The following is a 22,176-nucleotide window of genomic DNA, read 5'->3' as shown; positions in this document are numbered from 1 at the left end:
CAATTTAGTATAGAAGAAAATAAAGCCTTAACATGATAAGTCCCAAGTCTTTTAATTGTTGAATGAGTATCAAAAATTAATAAAAGGCACTTGGACATAAAAAATTCAACTACCTGATAAATACCATTTCTTTTAATTGATGACTGAGTATCAAAAATTAATAAAACTCGCTTTTGCATGGAAAAAACTTAACTACTTGTTAAATCCCAAATCTTTCAATTGATGACTGAGCATTAGAAACTAATAAAAAAAAGTACTTTATTATAGAAAAAGTTCAACTACTTGATAAATTCCAAGTCTTTTAATTGATGACTGAGTATCAAAAATTAACCTAAAAATTACTTTATATAGAACAAATTCAGTTACTTGATAAATTCCAAGTCTTTTAATTGGTGACTGAGTATCAATAATTAATAAAAAGGCAATTTAGTATAGAAAAATTCGACTACTTGATAAGTTCCAAGTCTTTTAATTGGTGACTGAGTATCAAAAATTAATAAGAGGCACTTTTGCATGGAAAAAATTCAACTAGTTTATAAATTCCAAGTTTTTTTTAATTGATGACTGAGTATCAAAAATTAATAAAAATCACTTTTGCATAGAACAAGCTTAACTACTTGGTAAATTCCAAATCTTTTAATTGATGACTGAGTATTAGAAATTAATAAAAAAAAGTACTCTAGTATAGAAAAAGTTCAACTACTTGGTAAATTCCAAGTCTTTTAATTGATGACTGAGTATCAAAACTTAATAAAAATCACTTTTGCATACAACAATCTTAACAACTTGGTAAATTACAAGTCTTTTAGTTGATGACTGAGCATCAGAAATTGATAAAAAAAGTACTTTAGTATAGGAAAAAATCAACCACTTGGTAAATTCCAAGTCATTTAATTGGTGACTGAGTAACAAAAATTAATAGAAAGCACTTTTATATATAAAATTCAACTATATGGTGAATTAAAAGTCTTTTAATTGATGACTAAGTATCAGAAATTAATAATTAAAAACAAGTACTTTAGTACAGAACAAATTCAATACTTTGTAAATTACAAATCTTTTAATAGGTGACTGAGTATCGAAAATTAAAAAAAAAGCCCTTTTATACAGAAAAGCTCATTTACATGGTAAATTTAAATTGATGAGTATAAAGAATTAATAAAAAGCAGTTTTGCATAGAACAAACTCAGCTAATGGGTAGATTCCACGTCTTTAAATTGATTACCTAGTATCAAAATTAAAAAGAAAACACTTTTGCATAGAACAAACTGAGCTAATTGGTAAATTCCAAGTTATTTAATTGGTGACATAGTATCAAAATACAATAAGAAAAAATTTTTGTATAGAGCAAACTCATGTACTTAGGAAATTCCATATCTTTTAACTGATGACTGAACTTATAAAATTAATAAGAAAACATTTTAGCATAGAAAAAACTCAAGTACTTGTCAAATTTGGAGTGTTTCAATTGATGACGGAGTATCAAAAGTAAAAAAACTTTTACATAGAACAAAGTCAGCTACTTGGTAAATTCAAAGTATTTTAATTGATGACTTAGAATAAAAAATTAATTAAAAAAACATCTTCTGCATAGAATAAACTCAGCTACTACTTAAATTCCAAGTCTTTTAATTGGTGACTGAGTATTAAAAATCAATAGGAAACCACTTTTGGATAGGACAATCTCACATACTTGGTAAATTCTTATTCTTTTAATCGATGACTGAGTATCAAAAATTAATAAGAAAACCCTTCTGCATAGAACATAGTTGGCTACTTGATAGATTCCAAGTCTTTTAATTGATGACTGAGTATCAAAAATTAAAAAGAAATCACTTTTGCATAGAACAAACTCAGCTAATTGGTAAATTCCAAGTTATTTAATTGATGACATAGTATCAAAATTTAAAAAGAAAACATTTTTGCATAGAGCGAACTCATTTACTTAGTAAATTCCATATCTTTTAACTGATGGCTGAGCATCAAAAATTAATAAAAAAACATTTTAGCATAGAACAAACTCAAGTACTTGGTAAATATGGAGTCTTTCAATTGATGACTGAGTATCAAAAGTAAAAAAAACTTTTACATAGAACAAAGTCAGCTACTTGGTAAATTAGAAGTATTTTAATTGATGACTTAGAATAAAAATTAATTAAAAGAACATCTTCTGCATAGAATAAACTCAGCTGCTACTTAAATTCCAAGTCTTTTAATTGGTGACTGAATATTAAAAATCAATAGGAAACTACTTTTGGTCGTTGGATATGACAATCTCAGGTACTTGGTAAGTTCTTAGTCATTTAATTGATGACTGAGTATAAAAAATTAATAAGAAAACACTTCTGCATAGAACATAGTTGGCTACTTGATAGGTTTCAAGTCTCTTAATTGATGACTGAGTATCAAAAATTAACAAGAAAAATCTTTTGTATAGAACAAACTAAGCTACTTGGTAGATTCCATGTCTTTTAGTTGGGGACTGCATATACGAAAATAAATAAAAAAAGAACTTTTGCATAGAACAAATTTAGATACTAGGTAAATTCAGAGTCTTTTAATTGGAAACTGAGCATCATAAATTAATAAAAAAAAACACTTTTACGTAGAATAAATTAAACTACTTGGTTAATTCCAAGTCTTTTAATTGATGACTGTGTATCAAAACTTAATAATAAAAAACCTTTTGCGTCGAACAAACTGAGCTATTTAGTAAATTCCAAGTCTTTTAATTGGTACCTTAGTATCAAAAATTAATATAAAAGCAGTTTTGCATAGAATAAACTCAACTACTTGGTAAACTCCAAGTCTTTTAATTTGTAACTGAAAATCGAAAATTAACAAAAAGCACTTTTACATAGAAAAATTCAACTACATGGTAAATTCCAAGTCTTTTAATTGATGAGTATAAAAATTAATAAAAAGCACTTTTGAATAGAACAAACTCAACTACTTGGTAATTTTCACGTCTTTCGATAGGTGAGCGAGCAAAAAAAGTAAGTAAAAAAACACTTTTGAGTAGAAAAAATTTCATTACTTGGTCTATTCCAAGTCATTTAATTGGTGACTTATCATCAAAAATTAAAAAGAAAACACTTTTACATAGAAGAAACTCAAATACTTGGTAAATTCCGAGTCTTTTAATTGATGACTGAGCATAAAAGTTAAAAAGAAAACATTTTTACATAGAACAAACTCAAGTAATTGGTAAGTTCGAAGTCTTTTAATTGATGATTGTCTATCAAAGATAAAAAAAACCTTATGCATAGAACAAAGTCAGCTACTTTGTTCCATTGATAAATTCAATTTGTAAATCCAATTCTTTTAATAGGAGACTGAGTATCGAAAATTAATAAAAGCACTTATATATAGAAAAGTTCAACTGCGTGGTAAATTCCAAGTCCTTTAATTGAGGAGTATCAAAAATTAATGAAAAGCACTTTTGCATAGAACAAACTCAGCTACTTGGCAAATTTCATGTCTTTTAATTGATGACTTAGTATCAAAAATTAAAAAGAAAACACTTTTGAATAGAACAAACTCAGCTAATTGGTAAATTACAAGTTATGTAATTGGTGACTTAGTATCAAAAATTAACGAGAAAACACATTTGCATAGAGCAAACTCAAGTACATGGTAAATTCCAAATCATTTAATTGATGACTGAGTATAATAAATCAATAATAAAAAACAACAATTTACATAGAACAAAGTACTTGGTAAATTCAAAGTCTTTCAATTGATGACTGAGTATCAAAAATAAAATAAAAACATTTTACATCGAACAAAGTTATCTACTTGGTAAATTCGAAGTCTTTTAATTGATGACTTAGTATCAAAAATAAAAATAAACATCCTTTGAATAGTACAAACTCAGCTACTGCTTAAATTCTAAGTCTTTTAATTGGTGACTGAGTATTAAAAATTAATAGGAAAGTATTTTTGCATAGAACAACCTCAGCTACTTGGTAAATTCCTATTCATTTAATTGATGACTTAGTATCAAAAATATAAAAAAACATCCTTTGCATAGTACAAACTCAGCTACTGCTTAAATTCCAAGTCTTTTAATTGGTGACTGAGCATTAAAAATTAATAGGAAAGCTTTTTGCATAGAACAACCTCAGCTACTTGGTAAATTCCTATTCATTTAATTGATGACTGAGTATCAAAAATTAATAAGAAAACCCTTCTGCATAGAACATAGTTGGCTACTTGATAGATTCTAAGTCTTTTAATTGATGACCGAGTATCAAATATTAACAAGAAAAAAACTTATGAATAGAACAAACTCAGTTACTTGGTAAATTTCAAGTCTTTTAATTGATGACTGAATATCAAGACAGACCATGAAAAAGTAATAAGAATAAGCTTTCGGCATAGAACAAAATCAGGCACTTGGTAAATTCTAAGTCTTTTAATTGATGACTGAATATCGCAAATTAATAAAACGTCCTTTTGCACACAACAAATTCAACTACTTTGTAAATTCCAAGTCTTTTAATTGGTGACTGAGTATAAAAAACTAACAAAAAAGTACTTATGCATAGAACAAATTCAACTATTTTGTAAGTTCCAAGTCCTTTAATTTGAGACTGAGCCTCATAAATTAATAAAAAAAAGTACTTTTACATAGAAGAAATTAATCTACTTACTAAATTCCAAATCTTTTAATTGATGACTGTGTACCAAAAATTAATAATAAAAGACTTACGTAGAACAAACAGAGCTACTTGGTAAATTCAAAGTCTTTAAATTGATGAATGAGCATCAAAAATTAATATAAAAAGCACTTTTGCATAGAACCAATTCATCTGCTTGGTAAATTTAAAGTCTTTTAATTGATGACTGAATATCAAAAACTAATAAAAAAAAGGACTTTAGTATTGAACAAATATAACTACATGGAATTTGAATGTCTTTGAATATCTTCCATGTCTTTGAATTGATGTCTGAATGTCAATATTAATAAAAAGTACTTTTGCAAAGAACAAACTCAAGTGCTTGGTAAATTACAAAAATTGATGACTGAGTATAATAAATCAATAATAAAAAAACAACACTTTTACATAAAACAAACTCAACTACTTGGTAAATTCAAATTCTAATAGTTTATTAATGACAATCACAAATTAATACAAAAGTATTTTTTCATAGAAAAACTCCGCTACTAGGTAAATTTCAAGTCTTTTAATATGGAACAAAGAGATGAAAAAACATTTCAATTACATCTCCTTGGTGATTTTTTACTATTAGAAAAATATTACTTGTAGTAAGACTCTCCTGTTTTTTTTCTTAGAATTTTTTGGACTTAGAAGATTTTGCAACTTTTTCTATTTATTTGTTTATGCGGCTATACCAACGGTATTCTATGGTTGCGCATCGACACCCTGCAGTTCCTCCAAATTCAACTACATGGTAAATTTCGAAGTCTTTTGATTGATGACTGAGTGTCAAAAGTTAATAAGAAAACACTTTTACATAGAACAAACTCAGCTAGTTGATATATTCCAAGTCTTTTAATTGATGACAGAGTATGAAATATTAGTAAGAAACAAACTCAGTTACTTGGTAAATTCCAAGTCTCTTAATTGGTGACTGAGGGTTAAATATTAATACAAAGGCACTTTTGCATAGAACAGACACAGCTATTTGACAATTTCCAAGTCTCTTAATTGATGACTGACCTTCAAATGTTAGTAAAAACAAAATCAGCTACTTTTTAAATTCCAAGTCTTTTAATTGGTGACTGAGTGTTAAAAATAAATACAGAAACACTTTTGCATAGAACAAACACAGCTAGTTGATAATTTCCACGCCTCTTATTTGATGACTGACTATCAAATATAAGTAAAAATAAAATCAGCTACTTGGTAAATTTCAAGTCATTTTATTGATGACTGAGAATCAAAAATTAATAAGAAAGCACTTTTGCATAGGACAAACTCAGCTAATTGACAATTTCCAAGTCTTTTAATTGATGACTGAGTATCAATAATCCTTAAAAAAGTGCTTTTGCATAAAACAAATTCAAATACTTGGTAAATTCCATGTCTTTTAATTGGTGACTGAGTATCAACAATTAATCAAAAATCAAATTAGAATAGAAAAAAAGCGTTTACTTGATAAGTCCCAAGTCTTTTAATTGTTGAATGAGTATCAAAAATTAATAAAAGGCACTTGGACATAGAAAAATTCAACTACCTGATAAATTCCATGTCTTTTAATTGATGACTGAGTATCAAAAATTAATAAAAAGCACTTTTGCATGGAAAAAGCTTAACTACTAGTTAAATTCCAAATCTTTTAATTGATGACTGAGTATTAGAAACTAATAAAAAAAGTACTTTAGTATAGAAAAAATTCAACTACTTGGTAAATTCCAAGTCATTTAATTGGTGACTGAGTATTAAAAATTAATAAAAAAAAGTACTTTATATAGAACAAATTCAGCTACTTGGTAAATTCCTAGTCTTTTAATAGGTGACTGAATATCAAAAATTAATAAAACGGCAATTTAGTATAGAAAAATTCGACTACTTGATAAGTTCCAAGTCTTTTAATTGGTGACTGAGCATCAAAAATTAATAAAAGGAACTTTTACATAGAAAAAATTCGACTACTTGCTAAGTTCCAAGTCTTTTAATTGGGGACTAAGCATAAAAAATTATTAAAAAACACATCTGCATATAATAATCTCAACTATTTCGTAAATTCCAGGTCTTTTAATTGATGACTGAGTATTAGAAATTAATAAAAAAAGTACTTTAGTATAGAAAAAATTTAACTACTTGGTAAATTCCAAGTCTTTTAATTGATGACTGAGTATCAAATATTATTTAAAAGCACTTTTACATACAACAAACTTAACTACTTGGTAAATTCCAAGTCTTTTAGTTGATGACTGAGTATCAGAAATTGATAAAAAAAAAGTACTTTCGTATAGAAAAAATTCAACTACTTGGTAAATTCCAAGTCATTTAATTGGTGACTGAGTAACAAAAATTAATAGAAAGCACTTTTATATATAAAATTCAACTACATTGTAAATTCTAAGTCTTTTAATTGATGACTAAGTATCAGAAATTAATAATAAAAAACAAGTACTTTAGTACAGAACAAATTCAATACTTTGTAAATTACAAATCTTTTAATAGGTGACTGAGTATCGAAAATTTAAAAAAAGCCCTTTTATACAGAAAAGTTCAACTACATGGTAAATTCCAAGCATTTTAATTGATGAGTATAAACAATTAATAAAAAGCAGTTTTGTATAGAACAAACTCAGCTAATGGGTAGATTCCACGTCTTTAAATTGATTACCTAGTATCAAAAATTAAAAGAAAACACTTTTACATAGAACAAACTCAGCTAATTGGTAAATTCCAAGTTATTTAATTGGTGACATAGTATCAAAATTTAATAAGAAAACATTTTTGCATAGAGCAAACTCAAGTACTTGGTAAATTCCATGTCTTTTAATTGATGGCTGAGCATCAAAAATTAATAAGAAAACATTTTTGCATAGAACAAATCAAGTACTTGTCAAATTCGGAGTCTTTCAATTGATGACTGAGTATCAACAGTAAAAAAACTTTTACATAGAACAAAGTCAGCTACTTGGTAAATTCAAAGTATTTTAATTGATGACTTAGAATAAAAAATTAATTTAAAAAACATCTTCTGCATAGAATAAACTCAGCTACTATTTAAATTCCAAGTCTTTTAATTGGTGACTGAGTATCAAAAATCAATAGGAAAGCACTTTTGGATAGGACAGTCTCAGCTACTTGGTAAATTCGTAGTCATTTAATTGATGAACAACCTCAGCTACTTGGTAAATTCCTATTCATTTAATTGATGACTGAGTATCAAAAATTATTAAGAAACCACTTAAGCATAGAACATAGTTGGCTACTTGATAGATTCCAAGTCTTTTAATTGATGACTGAGTATCAAAAATATAAAAGAAAACACTTTTGCATAGAACAAACTCAGCTAACTGGTAAATTCCAAGTTATTTAATTGGTGACATAGTATCAAAATTTAATAAGAAAACATTTTTGCATAGAGCAAACTCATGTACTTAGTAAATTCCATGTCTTTTAATTGATGACTGAGTATCAAAAATTAATAAGAAAGCACTTTAGCATGGAAAAAACTCAAGTACTTGGTAAATATGGAGTCTTTCAATTGATGACTGAGTATCAAAAGTAAAAAAAAATTTACATAGAAAAAAGTCAGCTACTTGGTAAATATGGTAATTTTAATTGATGACTCAGAATCAAAAATTAATTAAAAAACATCTTTTGCATAGAATAAACTCAGCTACTACTTAAATTCCAAGTCTTTTAATTGGTGACTGAATATTAAAAATCAATAGGAAAGCACTTTTGGTCGTTGGATAGGACAATCTCAGCTACTTGGTAAATTCCTAGTCATTTAATTGATGACTGAGTATCAAAAATTAATAAGAAAACACTTCTGCATAGAACATAGTTGGCTACTTGATAGGTTTCAAGTCTTTTAATTGATGACTGAGTATCAAAAATTAACAAGAAAAATCTTTTGAATGGAACAAACTCAGTTACTTGGTAAATTCCAAGTTTTTTAATTGGTGACCGAATTATAAAAACAAATAAAAAAGAACTTTTGCATTGAAAAAATTCAACTATTTGGTACATTCCAATTCATTTAATTGGAGACTGAGTATCACAAATAAAAAAAAACACTTTTGCATAGAAGAAATTAAACTACTTGGTTAATTCCAAGTCTTTTAATTGATGACTGTGTATCAAAACTTAATAATAAAAAAACATTTTGCGTAGAACAAACTGAGTTATTTAGTAAATTCCAAGTCTTTTAATTGATACATTAGTATCAAAATTAATATAAAAAGCAGTTTTGCATAGAATAAACTCAACTACTTGGTAAACTCCAAGTCTTTTAATTTGTAACCGAGTATCGAAAATTAACAAAAAGCACTTTTGAATAGAACAAACTCAGCTACTTGGTAAATTTCACGGTCTTTTAATTGATGAGTATAAAAAATTAATAAAAAACAGTTTAGAATAGAAAAAACTCAGCTGCATGATATATTCCACGTCTACGAAATGGTAACTGAGTATCAAAAATTAATAAAAAAAACACTTTTGCTTAGAACAAGATTAGCTACTTGGTAAAACCCAAGTCATTTAATTGATGACTTATTATCAAAATTTAAAAAGAAAACACTTTTGCATAGAACAAATTCAAATACTTGGTAAATTCCGAGTCTTTTAATTGATGACTGAGCATAAAAGTTAATAAGAAAACATTTTTACATAGAACAAACTCAAGTACTTGGTAAGTTCGAAGTCTTTTAATTGATGATTGTCTATCAAAGATAAAAAAAACCTTATGCATAGAACAAAGTCAGCTACTTTGTTCCATTGATAAATTCAATTTGTAAATCCCAAGTCATTTAATTGATGATTAAGTATCAAAATTAAATAAGAAATCACTTCGGCATAGAACAAACTTGGCTATTTGATAAATTCCAAGTCTTTTAATGGATGACTGAGTATCAAAAATTAATAAGAAAACACTTTTGAATAGAATAAATTCAGTTACTTGGTAAATTCCAAGTCTTATAATTGATGACAGAATATCAAGACTGATCATGAAAAAGTAATAAGAATACATATTTTGCATAGCATAAATTCAGGCACTTGGTAAGTTCCAAGTCTTTTAACTGCTTGGTAAATTCCAAGTTATTTAATTTGTGACTAAGTATAAAAATGAATAAGAAAAAGTAGCTTAGTATAGAACAGATTCAACTATTTGGGAAATTCTAAGTCTTTTAATTGGTGACTGAGTATTAAAACTTTAAAGAAGGCACTTTTACATAGAAAAATTTCAACTACTTGGTAAATTCCAAGTCTTTTAATTGATGATTGAGTATCAAAAATTCATAAAATCACTTTTGCATAGAATACAATCAGCTACTTGATAAATTCCAAGTCCTTTAATTGATGACTGATTATAAAAAATTTATAAAAAAAGTACTTTTGCACAGAACAAAGTCAACTACTTGGTAAATTCCAAGTCTTTTAATTGATGGCTGAGTATCAAAAATTAATAAAAAACACTTTTGCATACAACAAACTCATCTACTTGTTAAATTCCAAGTCTTTTAATTGATGACAGAGTATATACAAAAAAAAACTTTTGTATAGAAGAAATTCAACTACTTGATAAATTGCAAGTCATTTGATTACCGACTGAGTATCAAAAATTAACAAAAAAAGAACCTTAGTGTAGAACAAATTCAACTACTTGGTGAGTTAAGTCTTTTAATTGATGACTGAGTATCAAAAATTAATAAAAAAAAACATAGAACAAACTCAGCCACTTGGTTAATTCCAAGTTGTTTAATTGATGATTGACTATCAAAAATTAATAAAACAGTTTTGCTTAGAACAAACTCCGCTACTTAATAAATTCAAGTCTTTTGATCAATGACTGAACATCAAAGCTTAATACGAGAAAACATTTTTTTATAGAACAAACTCAAGTACTTGATAAATTATTTTAATTTGTTGTTACCATCTGATGTTACCAAATCTGTTACCATCTTTTCACCTCTATATATAGATGGCTAACTTTTTGCATGTGTCTCTCTCACTATGCCGGTGTGTCTGAGTGGGTGTGCTGCCATTAGAACTTGACATGAAAAGAAAGCAGCGGATGTGGTAGTGAAAAGGTTTCGCCATGTATTGAGTTTTTTATGTGGCTGACTCCGTAGTACTCTATGGTTTATCATTTACAGTAGTTTTTCATCTTTTTGACCCATGAATCTTAGGACCAATCGTGCCTAAGAAACTGTGGTTTTCTAAGACTTTTCTTTATATTTGGAAGTTTTGTTAACAAGGAGAAGAAATTATAATATTTTTTCATCTCTTGGATTTATATACCTTAGTTCCAATTAAGCCTTTTCTTTATATTTGGTCGTTTTGCTACCAAGGAGATGTAATTTAAATGTTTTTTTCATCTCTTGGTTCAATATTAAAAGACTTGGAATTTACCTGGTAGCGGTGATTTTTCTATTTAAAATTACTTTTTTAATTAATTTTTGATACTCAGTTACAAATTAGTAGACTTTAAGTTTACCAAGTAGTTGAGTTTGTTCAATGTAAAAGCGTTTTTTATTATTAATTTATTATACTCAGTCATCAATTAAAAGATTTGGAATTTACCAAACAGTTGAGTTTGTTCTCTGCGAAAGTACTTTTTACTAACATTGACATTCAGACAGCAATTAAAAGACATGGAATTTACCAAGTAGTTACATTCGTTCAATACCTATGCTTTTTTATTAATTTTTTGAAATTCAGTCACCAATTAAATGACTTGAAATTTACCAAGTAGTTGAAATTGTTCTATGCAAAAGTATTTTTTGTGAATTTTTGATTCTCAGTAATCAATTAAAATATTTACAATTTACCGAGTACTTGAGTTTTTTCTATGCCAAAGTGTTTTCTCTAATTAATTTTTGATGTCTAGTCATAAATTAAAAGACTTGAAATTTACCAAGTAACTGGGTTTGTTCTTTGCAAAAGTGTTCTTTTATTAGTTTTTGATACTCATTCACCAATAAACGACTTGAAATTGATCAAGTAGCTGAGTGTCTTCTATGCAAAAGTTTTTTATTAATTTTTGATAGTCAGTTATCAATTCGATGACTTGGAATTTACTAAATAGCTGAGTTTTTTCTATGCATGATTTCTTTTTTATGATTTTTTTATACTCAGTCAACAATTAAAAGACTTGGAATTTACCAAGTAGATGAAATTTTTCTATGTAAAAGTGCTTTCTTCAAACTTTTGATACTCAGTCACCAGTTAAAGGACTTAGAATTTACCAATTAGTTGAGTTTGTTCTATACTAAGCTAATTTTTCTTATTAACTTTTGTATACTCATTCACAAATCAAATGACTTTAAATTTACCAAGCAGTTGAATTTGTTCTTTGTAAATATTTTTTTTTTGATACTCAATCATCAATTAAAAGACTTAGAATTTACCAAGTAGTTGAATTTTTTTAATGTAAAAGAGCTTTTTTATTAGGTTTTGATATTTAGTCACCAATTAATAGACTTGGAATTTACCAACTAGTTGAATATGTTCTATACTAAAGTACTTTTTATTAACTTTGATGCTCTGTCACCAATTAAAAAACTTATAATTTATCTAGTAGTATAATTTGTTCTATGCAAAAGTACTTTTTTCGTATCAATTTTTGATTTTCAGTCATTAATTGAAATACTTGAAATTTACCAAGTAGTTTAGTTTGTTCTATGCAAAAGTGTTTTTTTATTAATTTTGGACATTCAGTCATCAATTAAAAGACTTGGAATTTACCATGTAGCTCAGTTTGTTTTATGCAAAAGGTTTTTTTATTATTTTTTTATACTCAGTTATCAATGAAAGGACTAAAATATTCATAAAATGAAATAATAAAGAATTCATTCACTCTGATACTTAGATTTTGACAATGTTATCCGATGTATCTGGCAAAAGATGTTGGTAAGGACTTTATTCAATCTGATACTTCTATTCTCTCAATTTTATACAATTTATCCAGCAAAGATGCTGATAGAAAAAATTTATTCACTCTGATACTTAGATTTTGTCAATTTTACCCCATATATCCGACAATAGATGTTGACACAAAATTTAATCACTCTGACACTTAGGTTTTAAATGTTAAGTGACATCTCCAGCAATGGATGTTGATAAAGAATCTATTCACTCTAATACTTAGATTTTATCAATTTTATCCCAACTTATCCGTCAAAACATTTTGATAAAAAATTTATTCATAGTAATACATGGGTGTTGTCAATGTTATCAGATATATCCGACATATTATATTAATAAAGAATTCTAACAAACGATCCATCTATACTGGTTCTTATATTTTATCCATGTGATCAAAAGTATATATCTAAAGAAATTGACACAGAATTTATGCACTATAATGCTATTATTTTCTTAGTTTCATCCGGCGTATCTAACAACGTAGGATAATAAAGAATTTATTCACTCTGATTCTTAGATTTTGTGACTGTTATCTGATGTACCCGATGAAAGAAGTTGATAAAGAATTTATTCACTCTGATACTTAGATTTTGTGAATGTTATCTGATGTATCCGACCAAATAAGTTGAAAAGAATTTATTCACTATGATACTTAGATTTTCTCCATGTTAACCTATCTATCCAACATATGATGTGTGCAAATTCCTTTTCTTACATATCCGATGTTTTAATAGACATTCTAAACGTTTGATATGCTAGCATACTCTAAAAATAATCAACACATAACAACGTAATGCATAATATATTTCTAATTAAATAATGTCATGTAGGATGTTCATACAAAAATATATTATTATACATTATTAATATCATTGAACAACTTTGGACATTTTGAATCTGTTCCATAAAATAATCCATCATATTCTTTCTTGATACTGTAGTTACTCTCTTCTCTTTGTTCGTAATCAGTAGAATATTGATTAATCCATTTTGAGTCATACACAATTTTTACTGGTATGTTACTGATAGGCTCAACATGCGTTTCGTCTTTGGTACTACCTGATGTTTTGGTCGTTTGATTAGTGATGGTAGTAACATTTGCTAACATTTCTTTCTTCATCAATACATATTTAAATAACTAATTGATATTTTCTACCAATGTCCTTCTTGTTTCCCTTGCAATTACAATGTCTTTCGTAAAAATATTCTTGTACATGTAACCGTACTAGACCGTAGATAAGATATGGTTTATGATATTAGTAGAAGAGTAGGCCTTTCTTCTTTTGACCTTCCGTTGAATGCCAATACCGGAAAACTGACGATAGGATGGATCAGTAGGTAATGTGTTACCAGCAACACTGGAAAGAAGTTGTTCTCTATCATCGACGATTATTTTTATGTTTGCATTCTCTTTGAGTGCAAACATCTCTGGAAATGATACTTTCGCATATCCAGATTGTGTATAATCGAAATTCTTGGGTACTCCAAAGAAATCTACGCTCTCCCTGTCATGACAACGCACGCATAAGTTTCCGATAGTGCTACCACTTGTTCTTGTTTCATAGTTCAAATACTTCTCCTTGTCATTATTCAATACTACAATAACACTATCATGTGAACACATTTTCACTGGAGGGTCATCCACATGTTCAAGATGCCTGTCTTCTTTTGTAGAAGAATATGTGCTGTCTTCTTTTCTATATGTAGAAGAATACGCCTGTCTTCTTTTGACCTTCCGTTGAATGCTAATACCCGAAAGCTGACGATAGGGTTTAACACTCAGTAACATGTTAGCACAAGCACTAGCAAGAAGATGCCGCTCTTCACCAACTATTATTTTTATTTTGGCATTCTCTTTGAGTGCAATCATCTACGGAGATCTCAATCTCGCATATCCACCATCATAAGAGTTTAATTACTCCAGAGAAATTTAATTCATCACTGTCATGACAATGCATGCATACGTTACCGATGGTGCTACCACTTATACTTGTTTCATAGTTCAAATACTTCTCCTTGCCAGCATCCAATGCTACAATAACACTATCATGTGAACATACTTTCTTAAAATGCTTCATCTTCACTTTTTTAAAGATATGGGTTATGTATTTATCATTCCACGGCGTAAAAAATACCGATTTAATACATGCAATAAACTAGGTAGCATCGATAACCCGCCATAGAGTACCATTGGGAAAGCCGCATCGTGTCTGTGAGCAAGAATAGGGTACGGTTGGTAGAGCGGCATGCCTATTTCATGTCGTTTTAGGATGTGTGAAAAAAAGTTGAAGTGTTTCCAAGTCCAAAAAAATTAAGTCCAAAAAAGTTCTACTATAAACATTATATTTATAACAGTAAAAGTCATGACTAACAATTATATATCATTCTAATTTTGAATTTGGAAAATATTAAATTTGGGTTTTGTATGTTTGAAGTATGTTTTATGTAACTCTAAAGACATGTGAAAAAAGGTTGAAAAAATACCATGTAAAAAAAATAATAAAAAAAACTAAAAAAAACAAAAAAAAAGTAAAAAAATGGGGGGGAGGGGGGGTTATAGAGTTGGAGGGCGGGGGCCCCTTTGAGGTTGGGGATAGGTGACCCATGGAGATTGAGGTCCTTGGTGGCTAGGGTCATTTATGGTTGCGATCTTTGGTGCTTCAAACCTATAATCATCTCACTAGTTGATTTCTAGGGATTTCTAAAGATTGTTCTGAATTTCTTTATTAAAATTCTTTTCTTGGCATCTACATCTCTGTTAGTATCAACTTTTTAGTATACTACAATGTTAGAGCATATTTTATATTGAGAATACTGTTCAAATGGTACTTGTGTATTATACAGAATACATCCAAGAAGTAAAGCTAGGTCAAGTCAAATGTCATCTTGTCATCGTTAATCGTTTCCATTGATTGATGCTAACGATGCTATTCCAAATTTATAATAAATTGCTTAAAAGTTAGCAACCTCTTGGGATTTAGCTTCCCTGGCAAGCACAGTTTAACCCTTTTTTACCACCTTCATACAATTCAATTAAAAATGTTATCTAGCTGTGTTTCACCCCTATTATTCATACACCAATTCAGATCATTCATTGCATAGTTATGCAAATGCTATACCTTTTTTCGCAAATTGAGTTAGTTTACGTAAATGTAATAACTTTCAACTTAAAACAATTCTGACTGTAGCATCCCATTCTTCATTCTTTAATTACCAGAGACGCATTCCCAGGCAAACCAGTCTTGACTAAAGGCAATGGTCCAGAAATGGGGTTTTGGAAAGAGTTATTCCACACGATTATATGACCTCCGGGCCAAAACTAGTATTTTTACAAAGAGACCACCTTTGAATACGCATTTTGACGATCTCTAAATTGGATATTGAACCTAGAAAAACATATCCAACAAGTCTTGTATAATTCATTGTAGGGTTCGGACCTTATACATGGACATATGGAGTACCATTAGTAGAAACATCTCTGATTGACCCAGAAAATTGGCTTTGCCGCAGAAACCCGTCTGCTAAGGCATGTACCGTTCGTACTAATAGATGAATGACCGTGGTAAGCCATGTATCGTTGAAACTGCACTGTATATTCTTGTGTAATTCCTTGTAGGGTTCGCGTAGCAATACAGGATACTACTCTTGCAGGCCTTCCCCCGGGGATTGTGATGGATTAAGTCTTCCTCAAGGATATATTATATTTTTGACCATGCTGAAGAAAATGGCCATCTCCAAATTTTTATCAGACAAATTTTGTACAAAATTGAGCGTGGGAGGGGGCCTAGTCGCCCTCAATTTTTTGGTCACTTAAAAAGGGCACTAGGACTTTTAATTTCCATTCGAATGAGCCCTCTTGCGATGTTCTAGCACCACTGGGTCAATACGATCACCCCTGGGAAAAAAACAATAACACGCATCCGTGATCTTTCTTCTGGCAAAAAATACAAAATTCCACATTTTTGCAGATAGGAGCTTGAAACTTCTACAATAGGGTTCTCTGATACGCTGAATCTGATGGTGTGATTGTCATTTAGGCTTTTATTCTATGATTTTAAGGGGTGTTTCCCCTTATTTTGAAAACAAGGCAAATGTTCTCAGGTTCGTAACTTTTGATGGATAAGACTAAACTTGATAAACCTTATCTATTTGAAATCTAAATAAAAATTCAATTCTTTTTATGTATCTATTGGTATCAAAATTCTGTCTATTAGAGTTTCGGTTACTATTGAGCCAGGTCGCTCCTTACTTACAGTTAGTTACCGTGAACTGTTTGATTCATGAAACAAGAGCCAGTTATATTTTGAGGGATAAAAAGAATCTTACGATTGTTTATTTAATTGGATTTAAACATTTTATTATAGCCTGGATGTGTGAATACGACTGAAGTTGATATAAGAAAAGCTTGTAGAATGAATCGACCCATGAGGAATGTTTCTCTGCGACACCATTCCATAGGAATTGCAGGTGGGAGATTGTCCCCACCTCCTCTGCCAGAGATATCTGCATCCCCCGCCGAACAGCTTCAGAAAGAAATTGAAGCTCTACGAAAAAGAATTGCAAGAACGACTGTTAAAGTGTCCAAAGTCTCTGAAGCGTAAGTATTTTACTATGATTCGTTATTGAAGTTTCAAACCCTTTTAATTCTTATATATTTTTTTCTATATCGGTTATAACTTGTACGGAATATTGATTCTCTAAGGTTTTTTTTTACAATTCAAATTGACACTTGTGGATGGTTTACACCACAATATCCTTCAAGTATATTCAGTGAAATTTGTAATACGATTTAATTATTTTGAGTTTTCGTCATTTAAGATGACCTACTAAAATTGTGATAAATTTACACCAAATATATTTTACAGGCAAAAAAACTGATTAGTTTGAATAGAAGTTTATACATTTGATGTTAATATAGGCTAAACTGATTTTATATAAAATCGTTTATAATTAATCAAACATTATAAAATTATTCTTGGATCTTATTTCTACTGTTCAATCATTTTCTATTGCTCATTTATTTATCTAGAACATATATTTAAATCTTAAATTTGCATATATCTTTTAAGTTTAAATAATTTTTTGTTAATAAATCATTGAATGCTTTCAGGTTTATTTTATAGGTTATTGCTTCAAATAAAGCACTTTGTTTGTAACGATTTTTAATACTGTATCTTGGTTTTTTATTATTAGCAATACATCAATACAAAAGCCTTTTGATTTACAGCAGTAAGTTACTTAAAAAACAACCCACTATAATAGTAGTATTGACACTGTGGTTACTGAATATTCACCCTTATTTGGACACTAAATATTGCCTATACTCATGATTCTACACACTTATTTGGACTCTAAAGATTACCTATACTAAACTAGAGCAATGATCTATTTACATTACCTACTTCATTCGATCATTAGCATAATCCAGTCGATATCTTATTTTCAAATACCTGTCCAGTCATGATTAACAAGCTAAAGTAAACCGTTTCATTGGATTTCAGATTGGACTAATAGAATGTATGATATAGTAGTGATCTTTATATGACAGTATTCAGAGGCAACGCTATTGCGTTGCCTATAGTAAAGGCCATACGGCTCCAGTGTTTTATTATTATTTATTTGTTTATTATTTTTTTCCCCAGAGGCACTTCATATGGAAGGGGTTGTCGTAGAAACTTCAAAGGGGGCTCATTCGATTGGAAATCGAGAGTTCTAGTACCGTTTTTAATAGTCGAAAGTGATTGGAGGGCTACTAGCCCCCCCCCCACGCCCATCATTTTCCCCAAACATATCCAATCAAATTTTGAGATAGCCATTTTGTTCAGCGTAGTTGATTTCCAGATAGAAAATATGTTTTTGAGGAGGACACTCCCCCAAAACCCTTAGGGCAAGGGTTTTAAGTTATTTTCTGGGGGCATATAAAGTTTTTATAGATGGCGTTGTCGTAGAAACTTCAAAAAAGGCTCATTCGATTGGAAATTCAAAGGGCTAGTGCCCTTTTTAATAGTCGAAAGTGATTGGAGGGCAACTAGCCCCCCCCCACGCCCATCATTCCCCCAAACACATCCAATCAAAATTTTGCGATAGCTATTTGGTTCAGCGTAGCTGATTTCCAGATAGAAAATATGTTTTCGAAGAGGACACTCCCCCACAACCCTCAGGGCAAGGGTTTTAAGTTACGCCCTGGGGGCATATAAGGTTTTTATATTAGGCGTTGTCGTAAAAACCATAAAAGGCTCATTCGATTGGAAATTCAAAGGGCTAGTGCCCTTTTTAATAGTCGAAAGTGATTGGAGGGCAACTGACCCCCCTCATACGCCCACCTTTTCCCAGAACACATCCAATCAAAATTATGAGATTTTATTAAACTTAGTTTTAAGTTCTGGAAATTACGTCTTTGAGTATGACAACTACCCCACAGCCTTCAGGGTAAGGGTTATAACTTATGCCCTAGGGGCATATAAGGTTTTGTAAAGACAACATTGTCGTAGAAACTTCAGAAAGGGCTCATTCGATTGGAAATTTAAATGGTTAGTTCCCTTTTTAATAGACGAAAGTGATTCTAAGGCAACTGACACCTCTTCCACGCCCACCATTTCCCCAAACACATCCAATCGAATTTTGATATAGCCATTTTGTTCAATGTATTTGAAAGTTCTGGAAATTATATGTTTGAGCAGGACACTCCCCCCACAGTCTTCAGGAGCAAGGGTTATAAGTTATACCCTAGGGCCATATATGGCTCTTATGGAAGGAATGCTTGCATAAACTTCAGAGAGGGCTTATTTGATTGGAAATTGAAAGTTTTAGTTCACTTTTTAAGCGTCAAAAGATATTGGAGGGTAACCAGCTTCACATTCCCAAAACCTTTTTTCCCAAATGCATCCAATAAAAAATTTAAGATAACTATTTTGTTAAAAATGGTTCAAAGATCATGTAACAATATTCCGGGTTCGACAAAACCCCCAAAGGCCGGGGTGCAGGCGTTGTAAGTTATGCACTGGGGGCATATATGGGTGTTATGGAAGGGATGCTCGTATTAACTTCAAAGAGGGATCATTTGATTGGAAATTGAATGTTCTGGTTCACTTTTTAAAAGTCAAAAGAGATTGGCGGGCACCTAGCCCCCCCCCCCTCCATGCCCTTATTTCCTAAAACCCATCTGATACGAACTTTGAGATAGCTTTTTCTTAAAATAGTTCAAAGACCATATAACGAAAACTCAGGGGTCAGCACAGCCGCCCAGGGCCCGGGGTACAGGTACTGTAAGTTATGTCCTGGGGGAATATATGGTTCTTATTGAATGGATGCTCGTAAAAAATTCAGAAATGACTCATTTGGTTGGAAATTGAAAGTTCTAGTTTAGTTTTTTAGAGTCAAAAGAGATGGACGGCAACTAGACCCCTCCACGCCCCTTTTTCCCCAAATGTATCCAATAAAAATTCTGAGATTGCCATTAAGTTAAAAATTGCTCAAAAGTCAGATAACAAAAACTCAGGTGTCGTCACAACCCCCAGGGCCCAGGGGCAGGCGTTGTAAGTTATGCCCTGGGGCATAAGTGATGATATGACAGTCCTATGAGAGAAAACGATAGAATAGAGCCTATTGAAAAGTATTGCTTAGTATTGGGGTAAAAAATACATCCTAAAAGATCACAAATTATTCTTACAAAATACTTCTTACAAAACAAAAAATAATTTTTACAAAACAAAATACAAACTGAAACCAAAGTTTTTTAAATGATTAAATATATTTAATAAAATCAGATTTATTTTAGTCGTGTGTTTTCTTATTTCTGAAATCGGAAACATAAGTTTCTCAAATGCTGAAATATTTTAAATAATAAAAGATGTATTTCAACCGAAAACTAAACCCCAACTTTCTCAAATGATCAAATATTATTAATAAAATCAGATGTATTTTCACCATGTGCGTCCTTATTTGTCAAAACTAAAACCCAAGTTTCTTGAATGCTTAAATATTTTGAATAAAATAAGATGTAGATAATTTCGGAGACCACACTGCCTTTCCATGACGACAAATAAAAGTTCAAATAGGGATAAAATCCTTTTAATAGACAGTGATTGATAGAAATTCACAAAAATACTAGATATTTCGGTCACATATACAGTGACCGTCATCAGTAGTAAAACTAGTTTTACTACTAGTTTTAGTACTAGTAAAACTAGTTTTACATCAGTTTTACTACTGATGACGGTCACTGTATATGTGACCGAAATATCTAGTATTTTTGTGAATTTCTATCAATCACTGTCTATTAAAAGGATTTTATCCCTATTTGAACTTTTATTTATAAAATAAGATGCATTTTAACCGTGTGTGTTCATATTTCTGAAAACTAAAAACCTAGTTTCTTACATGCTCAGATATTTTTAATAAAATAAAATGTATTTTAGCCGTTTGCAATTTTTCTAAATGAAAGCTAGAGCACATAGTGTCTTAAATGATCAAATATTAATAAAATCTGATGTATTTTAACCATGTCGGTTCTTATTTCTGAAAACTAAAACCCAAGTTTCCTAAATGATCAAAGATTCTTAATAAAATCAGATGTATTTTAACCGTATACATTGCTTTTTATGAAAACTAAAACCTTAGTTTCTTTAATAATCAAATAATCAAAAAATAAATAATCAAAAAATAAAATGTACTTTAACCATATACGTCCTTGTTTTTCTAAACTAAAACCCAAGTTTCTTAATTATTCAAATATTTTTAATAAAGTTAGATGTATTTCAACCATATGCGTTCCTTTTTATAAAAACAAAAACCCAAATTTCTTAAATGATCAAATATTATAAATAAAATCAGACAAATGTTACCGTATGCGCTAAAACCTACTGCGTCATTGGCGCTTTACTGAAAACCGATTTTATGACAATTATTTTCTTTCGTACTTAATATCGAAAATAAAAATAAAAATTATATTAACATTTTGAGCTAATGAGCTTTCGGCCATTAATATCATTATACATCAAATATTCAGTTTAATTTATTAGCAGTTTTTAAGCTGTTAAAGACGAATATAGTTTCACTACAAACAAGTGTTTGGGCACTGCCTCCTTTCCTAACTGTAAATAAAAACCAAAAGCCTACTGCGTCATTGGCGCTTAACAAAAACGGATTATATTACAAATATTTTCTTTTCCAGTTCTTACAGCATTGAAAATAAAAATACAATTACAGTGAAATACATTCTTGAACTGATGGATCTTTCAACAATTAATATCATTATACATCAAATATTCAATTTGATGTTGTTTAAACTTTCCAAGACAGTTCAAAATGTATATAGTTTTCAGTAAAGCGCAAACGACGCAGTAGGTTTTAAACTTTTATAGTGAGAGTAGGAGGTCATATCCAAACTCTTGTTTGTGGTAATTTTTGTTCGTTTCAAGCTCGATTTGCATATGCAATTTAAGTTTCACTCGTTTTAAGATTTATATATTAATTTATATTAACATCTATTATATGTTTTTTTGCATTGATTGTTTATTTAATTTCTATTTGATTTAAATTTCATTTGTACTTCAAGGAAAATTTTTTTCGTCTTAAGCCTGATTTTCATATTCAA

General features: G+C 29.8%; 1 protein-coding gene across 2 annotated transcripts in view; it reads left to right on the top strand.

Annotated features, from left to right (window-relative positions):
• LOC148950332 (regulator of G protein signaling 7-like) overlaps positions 1-22,176 on the top strand; it is a 245,472-nt gene that overhangs the window by 129,621 nt on the left and 93,675 nt on the right. For both annotated transcript variants that reach the window (XM_089092302.1, XM_089092303.1), the window contains exon 8: positions 16,946-17,178. In XM_089092302.1, the coding sequence (XP_088948428.1) occupies positions 16,946-17,178 (233 nt within the window). The remainder of the gene's footprint in view (positions 1-16,945; positions 17,179-22,176) is intronic.

The sequence above is a fragment of the Artemia sp. Qi Xiang Cuo genome, chromosome 7 (genome assembly GCF_049724085.1).
Source record: "Artemia sp. Qi Xiang Cuo chromosome 7, ASM4972408v1, whole genome shotgun sequence".
NCBI classification, from domain to species: domain Eukaryota; kingdom Metazoa; phylum Arthropoda; class Branchiopoda; order Anostraca; family Artemiidae; genus Artemia; species Artemia sp. Qi Xiang Cuo.
Note: the sequence above shows the minus strand (reverse complement) of the source record. Positions and strands in the feature narration are given on the sequence as shown.